At 41.4% G+C, this 20,434-nt stretch overlaps 3 protein-coding genes across 4 annotated transcripts; 2 read left to right on the top strand and 1 right to left on the bottom strand.

The window, feature by feature from the left end:
- The first annotated feature begins 2,268 nt into the window (after positions 1–2,268).
- LOC137916572 (transmembrane protein 14C-like) lies at positions 2,269–3,614 on the top strand. Of its 2 annotated transcripts, none has more exons than XM_068759562.1 (5): positions 2,269–2,324; positions 2,802–2,887; positions 3,111–3,212; positions 3,299–3,386; positions 3,483–3,614. In XM_068759562.1, exons 2-5 carry the CDS (start codon positions 2,812–2,814, stop codon positions 3,538–3,540), a joined length of 324 nt encoding a protein of 107 aa, XP_068615663.1. In that variant the 5' UTR covers positions 2,269–2,324; positions 2,802–2,811; the 3' UTR covers positions 3,541–3,614. The 2 variants fall into 2 exon arrangements, with proteins under 2 accessions (XP_068615663.1, XP_068615662.1); XM_068759561.1 differs by lacking the exon at positions 2,269–2,324 and adding an exon at positions 2,546–2,699.
- A 151-nt stretch (positions 3,615–3,765) lies between these two features.
- On the bottom strand, positions 3,766–11,667 carry LOC137916571 (serine/threonine-protein kinase MAK-like). Its single transcript, XM_068759560.1, has 15 exons — positions 11,567–11,667; positions 10,554–10,608; positions 10,297–10,418; positions 9,585–9,667; positions 9,283–9,415; positions 8,953–9,124; positions 8,343–8,510; positions 7,703–7,966; positions 6,935–7,134; positions 6,648–6,787; positions 6,439–6,576; positions 5,761–5,847; positions 5,004–5,123; positions 4,651–4,746; positions 3,766–4,330 (listed from the first exon to the last, which is right to left on the bottom strand). Exons 1-15 carry the CDS (start codon positions 11,665–11,667, stop codon positions 4,170–4,172), a joined length of 2,040 nt encoding a protein of 679 aa, XP_068615661.1. The 3' UTR covers positions 3,766–4,169.
- Positions 11,668–15,016: 3,349 nt separating this feature from the next.
- Positions 15,017–19,738, top strand: plcxd2 (phosphatidylinositol-specific phospholipase C, X domain containing 2). Its single transcript, XM_068759566.1, has 8 exons — positions 15,017–15,119; positions 15,407–15,543; positions 15,702–15,821; positions 16,054–16,107; positions 16,205–16,360; positions 17,403–17,513; positions 17,889–18,019; positions 19,579–19,738. The coding sequence occupies exons 1-8, from the start codon at positions 15,017–15,019 to the stop codon at positions 19,736–19,738; spliced, it is 972 nt and encodes a 323-aa protein (XP_068615667.1).
- Positions 19,739–20,434: the final 696 nt, after the last annotated feature.

The raw sequence follows: 20,434 nt of genomic DNA, 5'->3' as shown, positions 1-20,434 counted from the left end.
TTGCCGACATCATTACTTCTGCACAGAGAGCAATCCTGCTATTGTGAGGCTCATTATTTATTTATCCAGTGTTTATTTCTAATACATACTTATGTAGACCCCTCCGGCCAAGAGTGAATGAGCTCTCCCCCCGCGCTCTCTCTCTCTCTCTCTCTCTCACACACACACACACACACACACGCACCCACACGAAGCAGAGCAACACGTGCACACAGATAAGTGATAATGGTCAAAGCTTTGGTTCAAAACCTCTTTTCTCCTCTCTCAAGTTTCGGACGGAGCGCGCGCGCGCGCGCACACACACACACACACACACACACACCGACGGGAGGCTCAGGGTTACGGCGCATGTCGCTTGCAGACAGCTGTGTGGATTCTCGAAATCAAACGCGCATGTTACGCATCCATAAGACAGACATTGAAAATATATATTCTGATAACTTTTTTTTACATTTCACAAATTTCTGTCTGCATTTCCCCAAATAAATCTTTTATCGTCCTTCCACATATAACGTATAGATTTATTTTTTTTGTATTCTGGTGTTAATATTTAAAACAAGCCTTCATGTTTCACTTCAAAGACGAGCACATTTTAACTGCACACACACACACACACACACACACACACACACACACACAATACCTGCAGCTATATAGACCTCAACAGGACTGGACAAAAGAGAGGGAGCTGGGGGAGAGGTGTGTGTGTGGGGGGGGGGGGTATTGTTTGAGGCTGTGCGCACCCAGGGAGGAGTAAGTTTTTGCGGGGTGCGTTTTGAATATCCAGTCTGTTTGTCTAAGGCTCGGTTCAACCACTTCCATCACAGCACCATATAGCAGCGGCCCTCCGGCAAAGTTCAGCATCCTAAAACCGTGAGCTGTGTTTAATAGGCGGCGGCAACGGCTGCACCTCGGGCCTTTTGCGCAGCCAGTCATTTATGTTGAGATGATTATTAATTATTATTATTATTATTATTATTATTATTATTAAATGTGCGTGTGTGACAGATTCGTAAATTCTGCGTCTTTTTTTTTCTAAGAAGAAAATGGGTGAAAAATTCCGACCAGGTTTTTTTCCTCGTTGTTTTGGATTGATGGGCAACTTGAAACATTTCTTAACTTCTGAAGTTGTATCGTCATGATGCAGTGTGATCTTCCTATCGCACCACGTGGAGCTGATTGCTGAAGACGCGACAGATATCCAGATGTCAGTAGTGTGTGTGTGTGTGTGTGTGTGTGTGCGTGTGTGTGTGTGTGTGTGTGTGTTGGGTGAGCGTGTGTGTGTGTTGGGTGAGCGTTCCGGGCGCACTGCGCGAAACAAAACGCTTCTGTCCGAGAAGGATAGATTGTCTCCGAGCGCCACCTTGCTTCCGCAGAAGTGAGAAGACCCGCCGCATGGCAAAAGGAATCGAAGGATCAAACTCGTGCCATTAGAAGTAAAATAAATATATATAAATGGGTCAAAAATACAGAAAAATGTCAGCATTATTTAAAACTTAACCATTTAAATAAATAGACGCCCCCTTGACACTCCTTTTGACCTTTACCCACCTGTTCTTCTTAAGCCCGATTACAAGCATCCAGCAGAATCGATACAGATACCTCACATTCAAAGATTGAATGTGATTTTCGTGTGCAGGCTTTTTTTTTTCTGAATGTAAAGCAAAATATATGAAGAACCGTTGGGACCGAGTTTAAAACACAACTTAATCTGATCCTATGGCACCATCTTGTGGCTTCAAATAAAAACCGACCCAGTTTGTCATGGTCGTCAACGATCCTTCAGTGAACGGCAGTGTGAAAGCACCCTGAAGTCAAATGAGTCTCAGTTTTCCTTACAATTTGGATGTTTTGTTGTCAGTAAACAGGCTTCCATTCTTCTACATTATAGAAATACAATGAAACCTGGTTTAAAGGCACCGAATCTGTAGGAGAGGAATAATTATTGAATCATTAACCAGGAACATACTACTACTACTACCACTAATAATACTAATACTAATAATGCATGTTTCACATTATTTTACAAACATAATTCAAACAATAATATAATTTGTATAATATATGAATACATATTCCTCAAAGAACAACAACAGGACTTCTCATGCTTCCAGTTATTAGGATAAGATCAAACTGTTCTTTTGAGATTATTCTTATTCTCATTCTTATACTTTTCATGAATTCCCGTTTCTTCGAACGCAGCGCCCAAACACAAGCGCCTACATTTCCCATCGGCCACTCTGCCTCATAGTTTTGTGCGTCGATTATTTATGTTCGGTGGAGAACAAGGCTGTTCGTGACAGAGGACAAACTGGACTAGCAAGGTATGTTACAAGTTACCTTTACCTTTTAAATTTAAAGTATTTAAAACTCCGCTGCGTCCACGGGAAACACATTTTACATCCTCCAGATCCGGTGTGAATGTACATTGAATACGGTTCGTCTTTCCTGTGATCCCTGCGTGTGTATTTGTGAGTCTAGTCTGCGCGTCGCTTCAGCTAATCTTATCTAACGAGCCAGACGGACGCACACATTTATCTTTTACAGCCATAACGCAACGATAGTTGGGCAGAAACCAGGCGGGAGCGGGAACAGAGATCGATGCGACGCTTCCGTAGCTCCTGCTGCCGCAGCTAGCTTTCCGTAGCCGCTCCGCGTCGCAGCCAGTCGGTCAAACCTTTAGCTGTTCTCGCCTCGATGTGAGTAGTTCAGAACAGGAGGTCGACGGACTCGGTGTAAATAGTTCCTACGGTCACGACTGGGATTGGTCGGTGATGGTTCTTTCTCTGTGACCCTGACAGGTGTCCCAACATGTCGGTGGATTGGCTCGGATATGGATACGCGGGCCTAGTTGCATCAGGAGGAGTCGTCGGTTATGCCAAAGCAGGTGTGTGTTGGAAACTGGGGGTTGATGAGCAGGCAAAAAGATAAGGGTGGACTCAAAAGTATCTCTAAAGTGATGACGTGTATCATCGACTGTGTTTATGAGCCACGCTGTGGAAGGATCTGCTCGTTGTTTACTGTCGGAACAGATTCGCATTGTTGGTATCCATGCTTGTACTTATACTTTTTGTTGTAACATTAACATGCTGTGTCTTTTTCTTTTTAAGGCAGCGTCCCCTCCCTCGCTGCCGGCCTTGTGTTTGGTGGCCTGGCAGGTTGTGGCGCCTACCAGGTCTCCAATGACCCCCAAAATGTTTGGGTCTCCCTTGGTTGGTATACTAAGAATATTACCTAGTATTTGAAAGAGTATATATTTACTCGGTAAAGAGTGAAACGCCCTCATGGTGTCTTCCAGCTACATCGGGAAGTCTGGCTGCCGTCATGGGAAAGCGGTTCTACAGCTCCAGGAAGTTCATGCCAGCTGGTTTGATAGCTGGAGCAAGGTATGAATCTCCTTCATAGGACTTCAATGTATTTGTTATTTGCAGTCGTATGCTCTGAACACATTTTTGATTGCTATACAATTCCCTTTTTCCCAGTCTTCTGATGGTGGGAAAGCTCAGCATGGCGCTGCTTCAGAAACCAGTGGCATCGTAATGGAGTGAACATTTTGACAAGTCCTCCGTCTTCTCTTTTTATAAAGAAAAAAAGTAAATTTGAGAATGAAAATATCTCTCGCCTTGCCCTTTTTTGAATGAATGCAATATGAACTTTATTTGTATAAAATGTTTACAAAACATTCAGTTATTTCTCACAATACAAAGAGGTGTGTGGTGTGACATCGGGCTGAGAAGTCCTTTTATAGAGGGGGTTTTCACCTATGGTAAATAAAAGAGGAACATAAAAGACTACGTGCTTGTCATTAGTAAAATGATACGTGACAATAAAAACACAAATACGACTATACAGAGTATCCCAACATTAATGCTAGAATTGGTTCATACTGGGTGCTTCAGGAAAACATTGGGGATTGTCTTGCACACGGCATCAGCATCATGGCGGCATGCTGAATGTACACTTTAACTACATGTCACAGGCTCTCTGGAAATGATGCCACTGCAGCATAAAAGAAACGTCTCTTAAAATAATGTTCACTGTCTAATGCTTCTACCACATCCTGCTGCAGTTGGTTTTGGGGAACATACAGAATTCAGCAGTTTAGAGTCGACTTGTTAGGCTGAAGATGTGTCCCCGCGTAGTCCCAGGAGCAGCATCGTCCTCCCGAACTAGCGATTTCCACCATATTTGGAGGCCCAGTCCACCCTGCCATGGACGGGCTGTACAGCAGGAGCTCTGCTCAGGAGATTCCCAGAGGCTTTCCCCAGCGCCGAGTAGCTGCTCCCCTTCATCTGTGTCCTGTCCGCCCTTCTCCTCCAGCCATCGTAATCTGGATTAACATGCCAGTGTGTCATTTACTGTACATCACAAATGCACCGTATATAAACCTGGAAGCAAGTTTACTTTTTTTTTATTTTACTAACAGCCTTAATATTTGTGGTGAAAGATATTCACATCGGCTGCAAATAAATATGATTTGTATTTTTTAACGAGTAAAAGTTTTTTTTTTTATATTCATAGAAGAGAGGAAGAAATGGAAATGATGCATTTGCAACATTACATGATAAGATGTGTTCTTTAAATAAGAACACAGTGGCTCAAACATGAAGCAGAAAAGCCTGAATGGAAAGTTTTAAGAAATGTCAATACCTTCATTAGTTTCACTGAAAGATGAGTTGGATATGGGCTTGGCCGTAGCAAGTTTTGGTTTTTCTTTTTGATTATCAGGAGAGGAAGAGAGATTGACTGGAAGGAGTGGAAAAAGAAAAGAGACAGTCCTAATGAGTGAGATTTTGGAAGTAAGAAACTAGAGTTTGAGTCGGGAGAAGGACGAGAAACAGGAAGACCTTAAAGGAGCCGTAATTCTAACAGAATCCACAAACGGCATTTACTTACTTAATGAACAATGTTTGATAGTGGTTGTAATTGATATGTAAAAGTAGGGACAAAGGAAATCGATCTAAAAGAATCAAATATTTTACACAAATGGAACAAAATCTTACTTGTTTGTTGGCCAGCCAAGGGGGCGAGCTGGATTCTCTGTCCCACAGAGCCCACCTCTTTCTTTTGGAATGAAGGCATATAAGCACCGGACAGGTTGTATTTGGTGCTCACAAAATTCCCTAAAAGAGGAGAAAGCATTCATGGGCTGTTATTTTGGTCTGTTTTCTCCAGTAAATCCTCCAGGTGCCCTTTTAGCATGGACTTAAACACCTCTTAAAACATACAAATCAAGGACATTTGAGTAAATGCACACACAAAAAATATAATTCACATTTGCGGTGAATTAATCATTCATTCTCTGTGTGAATGCGTGTGGTACAGCTACTGCATATGCAGAAGCTAATAAAGACCCAAACGGTGACTGAGATCGAGTGAATGAACTCATTCAGCTTTTCGAGTGACGCCATCAGTCTGCCTCACCAGCGGTCGTGTGATGGTTATCAGTATAATTAGAGAAAATCCCCATTGTTTCCTTATGAAGATGTGGTCGTCGTGTTATTTACCATCTATTCAGCTGCGGGAGTTCTTAGTTCTTTGCTTAAACTGTGTATGTGTACTGGAGTCTCCTGCAGAGCATTTAACAGTTGGCCTCCCTTTCACATGGTAAGTGGCTGGGTGAATAACTGAAGCGGCCATACTAACTAAAACTACAGTGTTTATACACAGAAGAGCATTAGCATCACAAGTATCTCACAGTGAAGGAGTCGGAGAGATCTACATGGAGATCAATAGGGAAAAGTCACCTCAATCAAATACCTTTGGAGAGATCGGGTTTCTCCAGCGCTCTTTCTTTGACAACAGTTTTCTCTGATGGGCTATCTGCAGATTTAGAGGCGCCCTCTTCTAGTCTCGCAGCCCCCCCCAAAAAAAGAGATAAAGGAGGAATGCATGCAATCAAACATAAAGAAGGATGAGGAATTTGAAAGGAAACAGTATAAAGTCATAGGTGGTGTATGGGAGTAGCATCAAAACAGTGTGTGATAGATGGAATTAATGAGCAGGGGATGCACCCGAGTGCAATTTAAGGAGCGCTTGATCTTGTGCCGGCAGTCTTCATCTCATGAATAAGCAACACAGAGAGTGAAAGAAAGACAGAGGACGAGAAGAAAGGAGGAAAGGCAGCAGGGAATCCTTGCTGTGTGTGTCTGCCTACATGACAAATGGTATATAGAAGTCTCCGGGACACTGTCTGTGTCGCAGAGCAGGCACGAAGAAACAACCGGACTTGTTTAAGTTGGGATGAAGACGTTTCACATCTCACCCAAGAGTCTTCCTCAGCTCTGAACTTCATGATTCTCTCTTAATAAATGTTGAACGATGATCATTTTGATTGACAGCATTTCTTTAACTTCCTAAGTGAAACTCGGAAGCCTGAGGCCGATCCACCCTCAAATCAGCCATCTTTAATCATCTTCATCAGACATCGGTCATTACCTGCATTGGCTCTGGTGACGGATAGTCCTCCTCCAATAGGAGCGAGTACGGTGTTGGCAGAGTTCTCCCAAAGGTCACGCAGTGTCATGCCACTCAACTCCTTGTCTGTGGCAGAAGTCTGGCTGTTCCCAATCAAACCTTTAAGCAGCAGAAATCAGATTGTTAAACGAGCAGCTGTGCCCGATTGGCTGGTCGTCGTGCATTCTTACCTGGCAAGTATCTCGACTGGCTCAGATAGTGCCGCCGTGCAGCAGATCCTGGGAGATTGGAGTCCATTTGTCCAATCCTAACATTGTTGGGTAACTTAGTAACTGTGCTGAAGGAATATAAAGGTTTCTGCTCTTTGGGTCTGAAATAAGACAATGCAATGTTTTAACACATATTAATGCATTAAATAGCACATTTTTGATACATATGTATACTATATTTATTATCATACAATTCAATGGAAACTTGTGCATGCTTCACTTGCTAATCCAGTTCTGTTCACACTCACTGTGGGCGGAGCTCCGTAAGGTTCCTCCCCTCCTCCGCGTTCCCCAGGCTGGGTTTCTTGGAGTTGGAGGCTGCGGTTTCTGACGGGTCGGCTTCCTCCCAGCTGTCTGTGGTCTTGTTGACCGTCTGTCCCCAGCGTCGACGGCTGGGATGGGTCCCACCACCAGTAACAGTATTATCCCTGCCCACTGGTGCTGCTTTCTGCAGAAGAAGACGTTATAATGATGGCTCTGATGGGATTTTATGACAGAAACTGAACTTTTTTTTAACCTTGTTGCCTGGAAAAAAAAAAGTGAAGACAATATTTTAAGTACTTTGAATAATGGGGACATTATTTATATGCATGCTGCTTCCTCGGCTGCCTTAACCAGTGTACGAACAGAACCTGACATTTCACCCATCACTGTGTTCTCTACTCTCACTCACACTCGGGAGACAACACCACTGGCTAATTTTTATTCACAAAGCCATCCTCCTCAAACTACCCTCATATATCTACAGCCTGTTGTTTCCAGCTCACAATGCCACAGCTCTTTCTCTTTTTTTTATGCTTTGGGATGTTTTGCTTGCACCAGTTCGGCCTTTTGTCCAAGTCTCCCTTGCAAAATAGATTCTATACAATAAAAGTTAAATAATCGGGCCGATGACAGCAATAAGAACGAGGCTCTCCTTTATATATTAGATAATATATAATTAGTGTTGTTTTCATTCTCACATTGTCTTGAACATGACATTCAAAAAAATAATGATCTGGTTTGTAGACACTCACCGCATGGCTGAGTCCTGCTGGTTTATTGTCGCTTTGGGGAAGCGGGATTGGCTGGAGAGGCTGGTGATGCTGGTGATGCTGCAGCTTTTGGCTTCTGGTGGAGGATGCGGAGGTTTTGGACTCAGAGGAAGACTGCTGGGCATCAGTCTTGGTCTCTGATGCCTGTTTCTGTGCTTGCGGCCTAGTCGGGACCTTCTTGACTTCCTGGCTCTGAGGACGAGGGCCTAAGATCTGACCTACCTGGAAATATGGGTAACGCAAGGCCTTGACGGGTAGAGAGAGAGAGAGGGAATGGGGACGCATTGTTATTCTGAATATTCTGCAAGCACTGGTTTTTTTCTTCATGCAATCAAGATATATTCAGGTTGAGGTATTCCCTGACACACTGTATGCACCAACAACATGAATACTGCACACTCAAATCTTCTGCTGACTAATCAAACATTCTCATAGGACAGAATTAAAACCCAAACTCAGTATCGGAACTACATATAATCTTTCTGAGATGGCAAAAGTTGTGCTGCCATGAAAATCCCTGTGGACGGGTGTCTATTTTAAAGTTCAAGCTAAATGACTGCATCCATGAGCATCAAGATGAATCGGATGCTTAGATCTGACTTTGAGGCTTGGCTTTGCCTACTTGTACAGCAGTGGGTCTTTTTTTGGGGTCCCACTGCAGCAGGTCCTTCATCAGAGCAATAGCCTCATTGCTGGCATTAGGGATGAGGGTCTTCAGGTGTGTCGGCACACATTGAGGGAAGCGAAAGTTCATAGCAGAAGCCAGTTGGTGACCCTCTGGCCAATCCATCTAAGGGAGGAGACAACTGGTTATTAATCACGTAGCGTAAAGTCTGATAATCATATGAGAGAACAATGTGAGTAATGTGAGAGAATGCAAACGTGGGTTTACATGTTTTTTAGTGCCATACGTTTGGACTCAACAACTTTGTGCCATTCGGTCCTGTGATATGAGAGGCACTGAAACCCTTCCCTTGTAGTTCACAAAGCAGTTCCTGGCTGGGTCATGCCAAACGTGGGCTCGAGCTACTTTCTACTTAGCAATATGTCTAAAAAGGAGTGAATATGGGGAATGTCTTTGAAATGAAATATGCATCCTGTTCAAACAACTTAATCTTCTTCGCACCACATAAACACTGTCCAATGTAAAGTTATTTCTATAATTGAAATGTTATTTTCTCAATAAATCTGCTTGGATCATCTGAATAAATGTCCCTCCAGTTTCTGTTCACCTTTTTGACAGTGCCAAGGACTTGGCAGATCTTAAAGATCTCATCCACCTCACTGTTCCCAGGAAAAAGAGGTCTGAGAGTGTACAGTTCAGCCATGATGCAACCCACGGCCCACAGGTCAATAGGAGAGCTGTAAGTGGATGATCGGAGCAGGACTTCCGGAGCCCGGTACCTAGGCAGAAAGCAAAGAAATAAAGGAGGCGCCAAGCTGCATAGATCCAAAAACAGAAGCTCCCAATGAAACGTTTACAATCCCCTGAATTGGCAATGGGTTGAGCACAACGCAGTTGATGCGTAGGCTTTCCTCTGCTGCCTGGACAGCACGCTCACCATCTAGTTGATACATAGTCCGTGTAGGGAGGTTTGGAGCGGATCTCTCTGGCCAGTCCAAAATCTGCTATTTTGATCAGTTCTGGTCCCATGCACAGGAGGTTCTCCGGCTTCATGTCCCGGTGAAAGAACCCTGCAGAAAGGTTGACGTCAAAGCTGAGCCACTGTGTGCGCAATAAATGTCACCTTCTGAGAGATACTCTGAACGTCTCAAATCACAATCACAAGCAGAGAAGGACACAACAAACTACAACTGAAAGGTCATGCGATGAGTCTAAGAGTGATAGAATAAAGCCTCTTACCATGCTTATGCACAAAAACCAACCCAGACAGCACTTGAAACATGATGTTCCTAATTTCATTCTCTGAGAACATCTTATTTTCTCTGGCAGCAGAGCAAAGAAGTGGAAAGGAAAGGAAAGAAGGGTAAAAAGAGACAGGACAAAAGTGTTCAAAGAATGATAACTCTTGAAGCTGCATGCGGTTTGGCTGTGTGCAAGTATAAACACAAGTCCAAGCTATATCTTTAAGATATTTAAAGATAGAAATGGGGAATTTGCACATCCATTAACCACAAAAATGCAGAATAAGAGTTAGATGAGGCAGACAGAGGCTGACAAACCACAGGATTCTTGATCAATTTGACTTTCATTGCGACAGTTAATAATTCATAGCTTAATCGTAATTTTTGCATAATTATTCAATGAATCTTGCAGCATGCAACCACTTTCATGCACTTGCTACGCATGAAAGGAACCTACCATGTTTGTGAATATACGACAGGCCTTGCACAATCTGAAAGCTTATATTTCGTATCACTGATTCAGGAAAGAATCTTCTTCTGTAAAAAATACAATTAGCAGAATTTTCACGAGTTCGCTAACGTGAGCATCATCTCATCACCACCGTTGTGCACGTGTCGCTGTGTACTTAGTGACAGAATATACAATGATATTAAACTAAAGCATGATGATCATCTTTTCCAAACCTTTGTGTGTGTACGTTATGGCTCACCTGTCCTTCATAAGCTGATAGAGGTTCTCCTTCATATACTCAAAGACAAAGTAGAGGTGATCGTTCTCCCGGATGACTTCCTTCAGTTTCACCACATTTGCGTGGTTAAGCTTCTTCAGTGACTGGTGTGACACATCATGGAGCAGATAAAGTAGCAGCAGTTCCGTAACACGACAAACACATCCTTACAGTCTAACTGGCAAAATACACTAGAAAAGTACGGCTCTGTTGGGCAACTGTTTTGTTACGGTCCTTACCTTCACCTCTCTTAGGTCCATACATTCTTCCCATGAATAAAACTTCCTCTTCATTCTGTGTAAGAAGGTAAACAAACACAAGCAGTCTTTGGAGATCAGATATGCTTCAACTAATAATTTAAATACCGTACATCATTTGCATGTAGCACATATCGCCCCCCGACGCAGAGAAGAGTTACTGTCTTTACAAATTGTTTAGTGTCTGCATCAATAATTCCGCTTTTTCAAAGCGTCTCTAATTTCAGTTTGTGAAAACTCAAATATCAAAAGCTGTAGATTGTAAAATGACATATGATGATCTAGTAAAAACTATAGTCTTATTCCATTGTTTTTGCTTAACTGGAAGTAAATGTCAATCATACTTTGACTCAACTGATGTATATTGCGTTGTCCGTTTTTTATTACAGCATGTTACTTTATGTATTAGACACACTGTTCGTTTGCCCAGAATCTCTGACCAGTCCTTGAAAAGGGATGATGCAAAAGTGAGAGCGCGAGCAGGCCGGTCTCTTATTCTCCTCCACCTGCCCGTTTCGTCTGTCCCTTCCAGAAACCTGACACCCTCTACTTTCACTCCCTGTCACCATCACTTGTGTTGTTTTGCATGGTGACCAAATGATCAGCCGGTTGACATCTGCCCGGTTTCTCATCTATTATTGAACCCTGCTGCCATGCTGCTGAAACGTGGGCATGTAAACGGGTTGTCTGGCCTGATGATAGCTGAAAGCCAGTAGCCGCTATTAAGAGATTTCACTCTGAATTTCTTTTAGTGACTGAATGGAAATTGTAACTGAATTTGGGAATATTTTAAAAATAAAATAAAAAAACCCAAAATGTATATTTCCACGCATGTAAAACAGCCTTTAGGCACAATCAAATTGAACTGTTAAAATAATCTAATTCTGCCATTTTAATCACTCCGTGGTCACCATATTAAGATGACCTCACTATTATGCCATCATGAGAAGGACAGGTATATAAAGTTTCAATATATGAGCGATCATCATCCTCACCTCTTGATAGCCACTAGTTCTCCTGACTCTTTACTTCTCCCCATTAGCACGCTGCCATAGGTGCCATCACCCAGCTGCTTCAGGGTGGTGTAGCGATTCATCGTTCTTCAGGATGGTTTCATCAGATTGTTAACTTTGCGTATTGCTAAAACAAGTGATTGAAACAAAAACGCAGATTCATTGATTGGACGTGTCTTCTGTTTGCCGTCCCCCTCAACGTCTTGGTTATGCCGATTTCTTCTTTCGAGGACTTCAGTTGTTCTTTTCCAATTGGCCAGTATATGATAATGTTCACCAGTTCTTGAAGTTCAAGTCATCTTGCAGTATTTGGTCCTGATGATGTAGCTTAGCTGACACTGCTCCTTTGCAAACCTTTAGTGACAGAAAGGAAATGCGTATCAGCCGCAGCATCAGAGAAATAATCAACTACGAGTACAATAAAATCACAGAACAGTCAGAGGCTAAAACCCACTCCGGATAATTCCGCAGAACAAGGTTCATGAGAGATCTGATGACAATGAAAAGCAAGGATCACATCTTGATTATCTGTGAGCCAGGATTAGGTTTTAGCCTCATGAGGAGGAGGCTCAAACATGACTACCCAGAGGAGACGACACAGGCAGCACTCTGCAGATTAGGCCATGAGGGATGTAAATAGGAAGTCACGTAATCATCGTGCTTACCAACAACCACTACCTTTTTCAAGTGTCCTTTTGTTATGTTTTCCTTTTGCATGAATTAGAACTGCAGACTCTTCTCGAACATTTTCCCTTTGACAAAATTACCTTGGGAGGGAATGCTGATTCTTGGCAGAGATCTCCAAACACTATTGTTCCACACAGCAACAGATGATTTGACTGCTTTGAATGCTCCTTCAGGTGTAAAATCCCTGAATAAATTCTGTCCATTTGCAAATAACTTAGATAAAGCCTTGAGCACGGTGATTAAAACAGGTGGTGCTGGTTAAATCGCAGTAAAGCAGTTTCCAACGGTAGAACTTGGCTCAATAAACAGCATGAATATTCTGCCATGTTAAAAACATCAAGTAAAAAGTAAGGATTTTTTTGAAAAGCAAGGATTAATGAACATATTATTAATGCACAAAGCTTAATCAATCTGGGTATGATGGTTTGAGGACTTAAATGACATCTGTTAGCTATTTTCATGAGCCATTAGTTAAGTGTGGGGAGTAAATAGAGTCTATCTACTGGTGTATTGTTGTATTTAGGTTCCAATAAATACTGTTGCAGGGAAGCCAAGGGCAGCTAAACAAAATGAGATTAGTGTTGATTTCACTGAATGGTACCAGGAACTCCCATCCAAAGAGAGCGTCCAAGCTGGATTTGGCTGTATGACATTTAATGAATGAAGCAACACAGCAATTACATACATGTAAATGTTTAAAGATTTGAAATCCTTTTTTGCACAAAGTACAAAGATTTCCCAATTTCGACATTGTTTCCACTGTGGTATAGAAACAATTTATCTGAACAAAATGGTGCTGGATATCCAAACCTGACTGAAATAATAAGCAGCAGGACTCGCAGAGAAGCCAGCCAGAGGACCGCTGGCCTGGACTCAGCTCTCACATATGGCAATCTGTCGTGGAGGGATTTAAATGGAATTAAGACGTGTCCTGGCCACATGACGCAGGAAGCTACTCAAGGTCATTTATAGTGGCAACGCGAGTGGACACTAAGATGAGAGTGGAAACTATGGTAAAGTCTATGATAGATTTTTAATGTAAATGTGTACTTGGTTTCCCACAAATCAACCTACAGTTACACACAATAAACACACAGCAGGTTATACACAAAACAAGAGTATTATGTTTGACCCAAACTCCAAACCATAATATTTAATAAACTAACAAAAATATCTGTGACAGCCTGCGTGATTATCAAAGTCAACAACACAGAGATACACTTGATATGACATGTCAGTTATGACAGTTCATTTCCTTGACCGTCCTCTTTAATGCTTATCCATTTGTTTTCCTTTTTTCAAACTTACCCTTTAAATTCGTATTTTCTTTACCTGGTCTTCCTCTGACTTTGAAAATATGACGCGAAAACGTTTACGCTTCTAGAACTCATCGAGTACACTAATCTAGCTCTTTAGGCTGAGGCGTGTGTCTCTGTGTCCCCATGGAAACGTACACATAAACGCGACGCTCTCCTGGTGACAGGTGGCGCGTGCGCACGCAATGCTTTGTGGGGATCCTGGAAGAGTAAAATCGTCTGTGAAGCACTGTGAATGACGGAGGGAGCTTGTTTTAAATATACATTAATCATAAAATACCCAGCCAAAATTTACATGACTAAATTTAATAGAGAAATGTAATACAATACTTGTGTTTGTATTAATACATTATGTGATTATGCCATAGACGGAACGTCATTTTTTTGTTGCCCAATGTGATGATTTCTGTAAAACTATGTACGGTAACCCTTAACTGCTTAGAATATTAATAAATATTTAGTTTTACTTTGGGAAAATGTATTGGTCGATCCTTCAGAAAACAACCGACTGCGTAGCACTTAGTACTTGATTAGTACTTGGATTATTACAACAAACACATTTATTGCATTAATTTAATGTATACAGAATAAGCTATTTCGTCTTTGGTGAAGAATTAAATAGTTTTACAAATGTTAAACTGGATTGAGAATAACTTTATACCCGAAGGGAGAGCCATAGTTGAATAAAAACGAAATCCATTTTCCAAAATGGCAAAGATAAATATTGTATTTTTATTTTTTTATTTTCTTTCTTGAACTGAAACGTGTGATGAAGCATCTGTGTTGATTTCCACAAAAAGTGACAGATCTCTTTTTGTTCCACTGTCTTTGGCTACAGTGCAGTTCCACCGTTTCACCAATAGATGGAGATGTAGGACTGTATGTTTTTAATTCAAATACGTATCGACAAAAAAAACTCTGAAGACAGATAAAACCCTCTCAAGTTAAAAATATTAAATTATTCGCATAGTTTGTTAATTTACATCAAATATCATTGTTGTTGTTTTATTATTAGTAGTATTATTACTAAACCTATTGTTATCTAGCACCCAATAAAAGTGCGTGAATAAATGAAATCAACACGCACGACAGATCGCACGTTGGATTTAATGCAGTATTCCTATCTGTCGCCCCTCTGTGTGTGTGGTTAACACGAAATAAGAAGGGTTTGTGGTGGGATTTTACGCTAAGAGGATTATCAATGTCGTTCGTCGGTCATGTCAATGGATGACCGGTTCACCGGTCGGGACATTGCGCACAGCAATTAACTTACCGGGTGAAGATATTAACAACAGATTCTATAGGACTCGATGGATATTTCTGAACGAGTGAAATTTAGATCAATACTGACCTTTCGCGATGATTTGCAGCAAGCTTCACTTCTTAAGAGCGCAGGTGCGTCACCGGTGGTTTCCTGAACGTTTCTGATATGAAGACCCGACCGGCAGGGATCGGCAAAGCCAATGCCGACTGGATGGGCTCGATCCCCGCCGCCCTCAGTGCCGTGCCTCTCAAACACATCGCCGTGCCAGGTAAAGGTGCCGTGCGTAAAGATGTTCCATCTGTAACCTAAGGCTGTTCCTCTGTCTGTCACGGCAACTTTAAAAGGACAACTAAAAACGTGAAATAAATTTCAGAGAACTGGTTGGATTTATTGATTTTATTACAATACACACATATAGTTCTGCAAGTCTTATCCATGTCCATGAATTTAAATTCATTTGATCTCTTTTTTTTAATCCCCATCTTTGTGTTTATCTATTTGTAATACTTTCCTGTCGATTTACATCGATCATGTCCGTCAACATCTCTTTTTCAGGGTCTCATGATTCCTTTACCTTCTGGGTGGACGTGCATGCCCCCGTGGGCCCCGATCAGAAGCTGTATGTGAAGTACCTTGCAACCATGTTCAGCGTCTTTGCGAAGAAAGTCATGGTGAAGTGGTCCATGACCCAGGTAACCAAGTGCAGATGGGTGCCATGCACAAAAACAGCAGAGTGGGGAATCAAGCATCTATACGGTTGACATGAAATGACATTGTTGGGTACATCTGATAAATCTCTCTTGCAACAGATCATTAAATATAATTTGATTTGTTGTGGCTTCATTCCCAGAATCTGACATTTAAAGAGCAACTGGATGCAGGAATCCGCTACTTTGATCTCAGGGTTTCCTCCAAACCGGGAGAGCCTGGAACTGAGATCTACTTCATTCACGGTCTGTTTGGCCACAAGGTGAGCACTGTGAACACGAGCTGATATTTAAATGCTAATCATCATTGTTACCGTGCGTGTTCTCTTCACATATTAGTATCTTATTAACACATATTTTCAATATGCCACATTGTGGTAATATTCTTAAATGTTAAAATGTCTCTCTTTAAGAATATATATCAGCAGCCTCCAAATGTGAAATGATCAAAATTAGCATTTGACTTTCAATCTCGTACTCTGATCTTCCCCGAAGGTGAGAGACGGCTTGTTAGAGATTCATTCATTCTTAAGCAGACACAGGAAAGAGGTAAAAACAAAAGAAAAACTTTACCTGCATTTTACATGATTTTCTTTTTATAGCATTATTTGGTTATTGATTTTTATATTATATTATATTGAATTAGGTAGTGTTTCTAGACTTTAACCACTACTATGCAATGGAGGCAGTGCATCATGTACGCCTCATCAACATGCTCCAGGAAGTGTTTGGCAGCAGGCTATGCCACAACTGTGCTGTGGAGGCCGTCACTCTGGACTACCTCTGGGAAAAGAAACACCAGGTGGGTCAAAATGCATCAATGAAAGTGGACATACAACATTTAAATGTTCCACCTGAAAACATATACACTAAGTATATATATCTTACTTCCAACAGGATCTTTAAAAAAACTCTCGTGATCAAGGACCATTTAAAGCTCAACAGAAAGCTATTTTCAATGGTTTCTATCCGGATTCCAAGACTTCGGAGGGTGTATTTATTTATAATCTGCCTTTAGAACTGAAGTGTTCTCTTTTGATTGAGAATACCAGCAGCCTACATACATATACACAGACTTGTACAAGTAAACGGCCCACACTGAGGTCAAGTAATCCCTGCTGCCAGTGACTCTCCTGCACAGTAATTAGTAATGTCATCCCATTAACACGCATTCAACTGATCTGATCCAACTTTTTCTTTTGTGGCATTTATCTTATATTCTCTCATTCTTTTTTTGGCCTCTATTTTTCTCTATTTATTTAATCCCATTCTCTCCACTTCCCGCCTTTTCTTTATACCTATTACCATTCATTTATACTCAAATATCATACCCTTGTCTGTTTGTTTTCTTCATCCCCCTCCTTTTATACATCCAAATACTTTCATATAGTAGATAAACCTCCATGAGGACATGCATTGTAATGTTGCCTGCATGCTTCTGGAGGCACACCCCTTAACTCCTGCGAGCGCTATCAGATGTACTCCTGTTCCTATGACACTAATCTGCGACCGGCTTAGTTGGCAAAGAAGGAGGAGAGAGAGTACAGAGTGAACTGCAAACAAATCAATTCTCCATTTGGTTCACCTTAAAGAGAGTCGCTGTGCCTTTTTGTACAACAAATACAAATTATTTATACCAAGGGCAACCAAACTCCAATAACAAGCATGTGGTATCACATTGTTACGGTTGTTAAGACCACATTGTGCATAGAAGCAGGAAATTATTTCCATTACTTGATATGTGCCTCATCATCAAGCTATTGGAATGTGATGTTATATAAAGCGGCACATTTTCCAACCCACCCGATCAGTTTTTTAAAAGTATGTACTGACCGTCTCCTCAGGTGATTGTGTTCTACCATCATCCATCAGCTCAGGGCATCCCGGCCATGTGGCCTGGCAACAAGATCCCCGCTCCCTGGGCAAACACAACTGAGCCATACAAGCTCACACAGGTCAGAAACATGCCGGCCGACTCATTGGCACAAAGCTCCCCAGACATACTTCTATTATCTCAGTGGGCAATCATGCAGCATAGATGTGAATGAGCAGTCACAGATTCCTCTGAGTCGTTATCTCTAAAGGATTAAAGCTAAACTAAAAACAAATGATGCATTTGCTGATGTTCTTGGCATTTTTGGTATTTGGCTGTTAAAAAAATAGTAGATTAAATTTACTACTGCAGTTAAATAAAATCTGCAATTATCATACAATTCCTGTCTATTATAACCCATTATTCTCTCCTTTGAAGATATTTCCTCTTCTCCTCCTCCTCTGTTTCTTTCAATATTACATGTTTGTGTTTGACTCGCTCTTCTTTTTTTTCCTAGTTCCTGGAAACTACACTGAAGGAAAGAGCCAAGCAGGGCTCCTTCCACGTATCTCAGGCCATCCTCACTCCCAGGGTTAACACTGTGGCCAAGGGCCTAGTCTCGGGGCTACGCAACTACCTAGTGGAGAGGTCTGTGATGAGGTTTGGGTGTTTTTTGTATAGATAGGCAGTACATTCATTTGAATGTTTTTACTACCTCAGCTTTACACAAGCCATGTTCTGAAAAACGTGACTCGGGTTTAGGACTCCAGCCCTTAGTGTATGAGTATGTACTCTATGTACACATGGAAGTTTGGACCCAATCATTTATTTACTTTTATCTGTGTCCATTAGGGGGCAGTACAGTAAATGTTATAAATATCTGCAAAGAGGATTGCCAGCTTTGAGCATGCCCATTAAAAGGAAAAAGGAAAACTTAATGCTCTGTGTCTGTGCCAATGCTGAAAGCATGGTAGTATTTTAAAACGAGAATAAACCATTGGCTCACTCTCTAAACTCAAAGGCATCTGCTGCCTCAACAACAACATTGTGGAATGTGAACACCTGCCTACCAAATCTTCATTGAGCTGTAAATGAAAGACTTGTATTTAAAGTAACCATCGAAGCCTCTCTTATTTAGTTCATTATGCACAACCTTCTGTGTTTGCCTTAATTAAATCACACCAACCTGTTACTTATCGTGTTATTATCTGCAGTGTTATTTATCCATTTAAAATGAAACAGCTCACAACTAGGTCTGTGAATCCTCCTGAGTAACCTGGTCCTGATTTATGGAAATGCAATTTGATATCACTTTTTGCACCACAAAAGTGTGGCATTTAGTTTTAAAATATCCAAGAGAAAACTGGCATCTCCACAGCCCATATCTCCAAAGCTTTACAACACATCCTGAAATAATCTCAAGAGATAAAATAAATGAAGTTAAGTGTTTAATAGCATCATCTGTTTAACCATTTCCAGATAAACACGTCTCAGCTCTGAAATAAAAGTTTTTACTTGTCCCAAATGTTCTAAATAACTTGCACAGCCCTAGACAGCCATTGTGCTTGCTGAGCCTGACATTGAATGGGAAGTGATGGCAGAAATCCTGACTTTCCCACCTTACCTTGAGAGAAACGCCACTGATGCTAGGGTATAAAACTCTGGCCAGACAGGAGGTGGCCTAATTTTACTCTTGTGCGGAAATGGGCTTGTTTATCACCGCTGGATAAACATTCTGGCTTCCTGGTTTTGTTCTGCTGGTCAACTCCAACACAGAGGGGAATTTAAGGGTGTTGGAAATGATACCGCTTCATTTGTGTGCGTGTGTGTGGGTGTGTGTGTGTGTGTGTGTGTGTGCGTGTGTGTGAGTGTGAGTGTGTGTGTGCCAATTAGGAACGAAAAACAGAAAGTGTTGGAAAGCAAAACAATTTTTGAAACTGTGGAAGGAGGGAAGTGTCTCACCGACCTTCACTCACAAACAAGCAGATGTGTTTTATCCCACATTTCAACACATCAAGATTCAATCTCAAAGCCCATTACATTTGGCAGACATTGAGACAAAGAACGACAGCCATACTTATAAATCTCATTTAGGCAACAATGCTTGCAAGGACAGGGAATCAGTTTAAACTTCTTTGACGCCATTCAAGTGACAGGGTGCTAAGTTGTCCTTCTAAGGCAAATGTTTCTTTCTCTTCTGTCTCTAGAAACTTGCCAATAATCATGTCTTGGGTAAAGGCTCAGAGGCCCGGCGTGGACGGGGTCAACATCATCACCTCCGATTTTGTGGAGCTCACAGACTTTGCCGACATTGTCATCAAACTCAACAACCTGCTGCTGACTGAAAAGGGACCCAAACCAAGATGACATAAACTAGTGTGACACATATTTTGTACAACAGGACAAATATGTGCCAACTCAGTCTGATGGACTCTGGGAGTCAGATTTTAGATTCGTCCACCGTTGTTGAGTAAAAGTTCTTTCAGTTCTGGCGTTTTGGCACGCGGACTCTGAATGCATCGTATTAGTAATACAATAATACGTCACATTGTATTGACAAGCTAACAAATATATTTTTCTTTCACTGACAAAGTTCAATCGTCTTTCATGGCAGACATTTCAATAGTGAGATCAAGCACAAACCCTAAAAGAGGAAAGACGCTGCAGCTCAGATCACAGAGCACAGAGCATGCCCAGAGGCTTTTTTCCTACCAAACCGAGATCAATAAAAATGAGTCACTGCACAAGATTACTTTTACTCCATAACATCCTGGAGAAAAGCTGTGATCATGTATTTTTGTTACCATCCAATGGCATTGCAGTCCGGAGAGAAAGAGTCGGACAGATTCCTGTCACCTGGATGATCACATGAAATCAAACACTTTGATCACATCTCAGAATGTTTTGAATTTTATAGTAAATTCTGTAATGAAGTGATTAGGTCAAATATTTGCATTAACAGACTGCAAGTACATGCAATACTTTGTCTTAGAAGTATGAAAGAAATAAAATTTGATTTTAGCCTAAACTGGGTTTTTAACGATGTAATTTGTGTTTTTCCAA

Source organism: Brachionichthys hirsutus, unplaced genomic scaffold, assembly GCF_040956055.1.
Source record: "Brachionichthys hirsutus isolate HB-005 unplaced genomic scaffold, CSIRO-AGI_Bhir_v1 contig_402, whole genome shotgun sequence".
Taxonomy (NCBI): Eukaryota; Metazoa; Chordata; class Actinopteri; order Lophiiformes; family Brachionichthyidae; genus Brachionichthys; species Brachionichthys hirsutus.
This window is presented reverse-complemented; position numbering and strand designations above follow the sequence as displayed.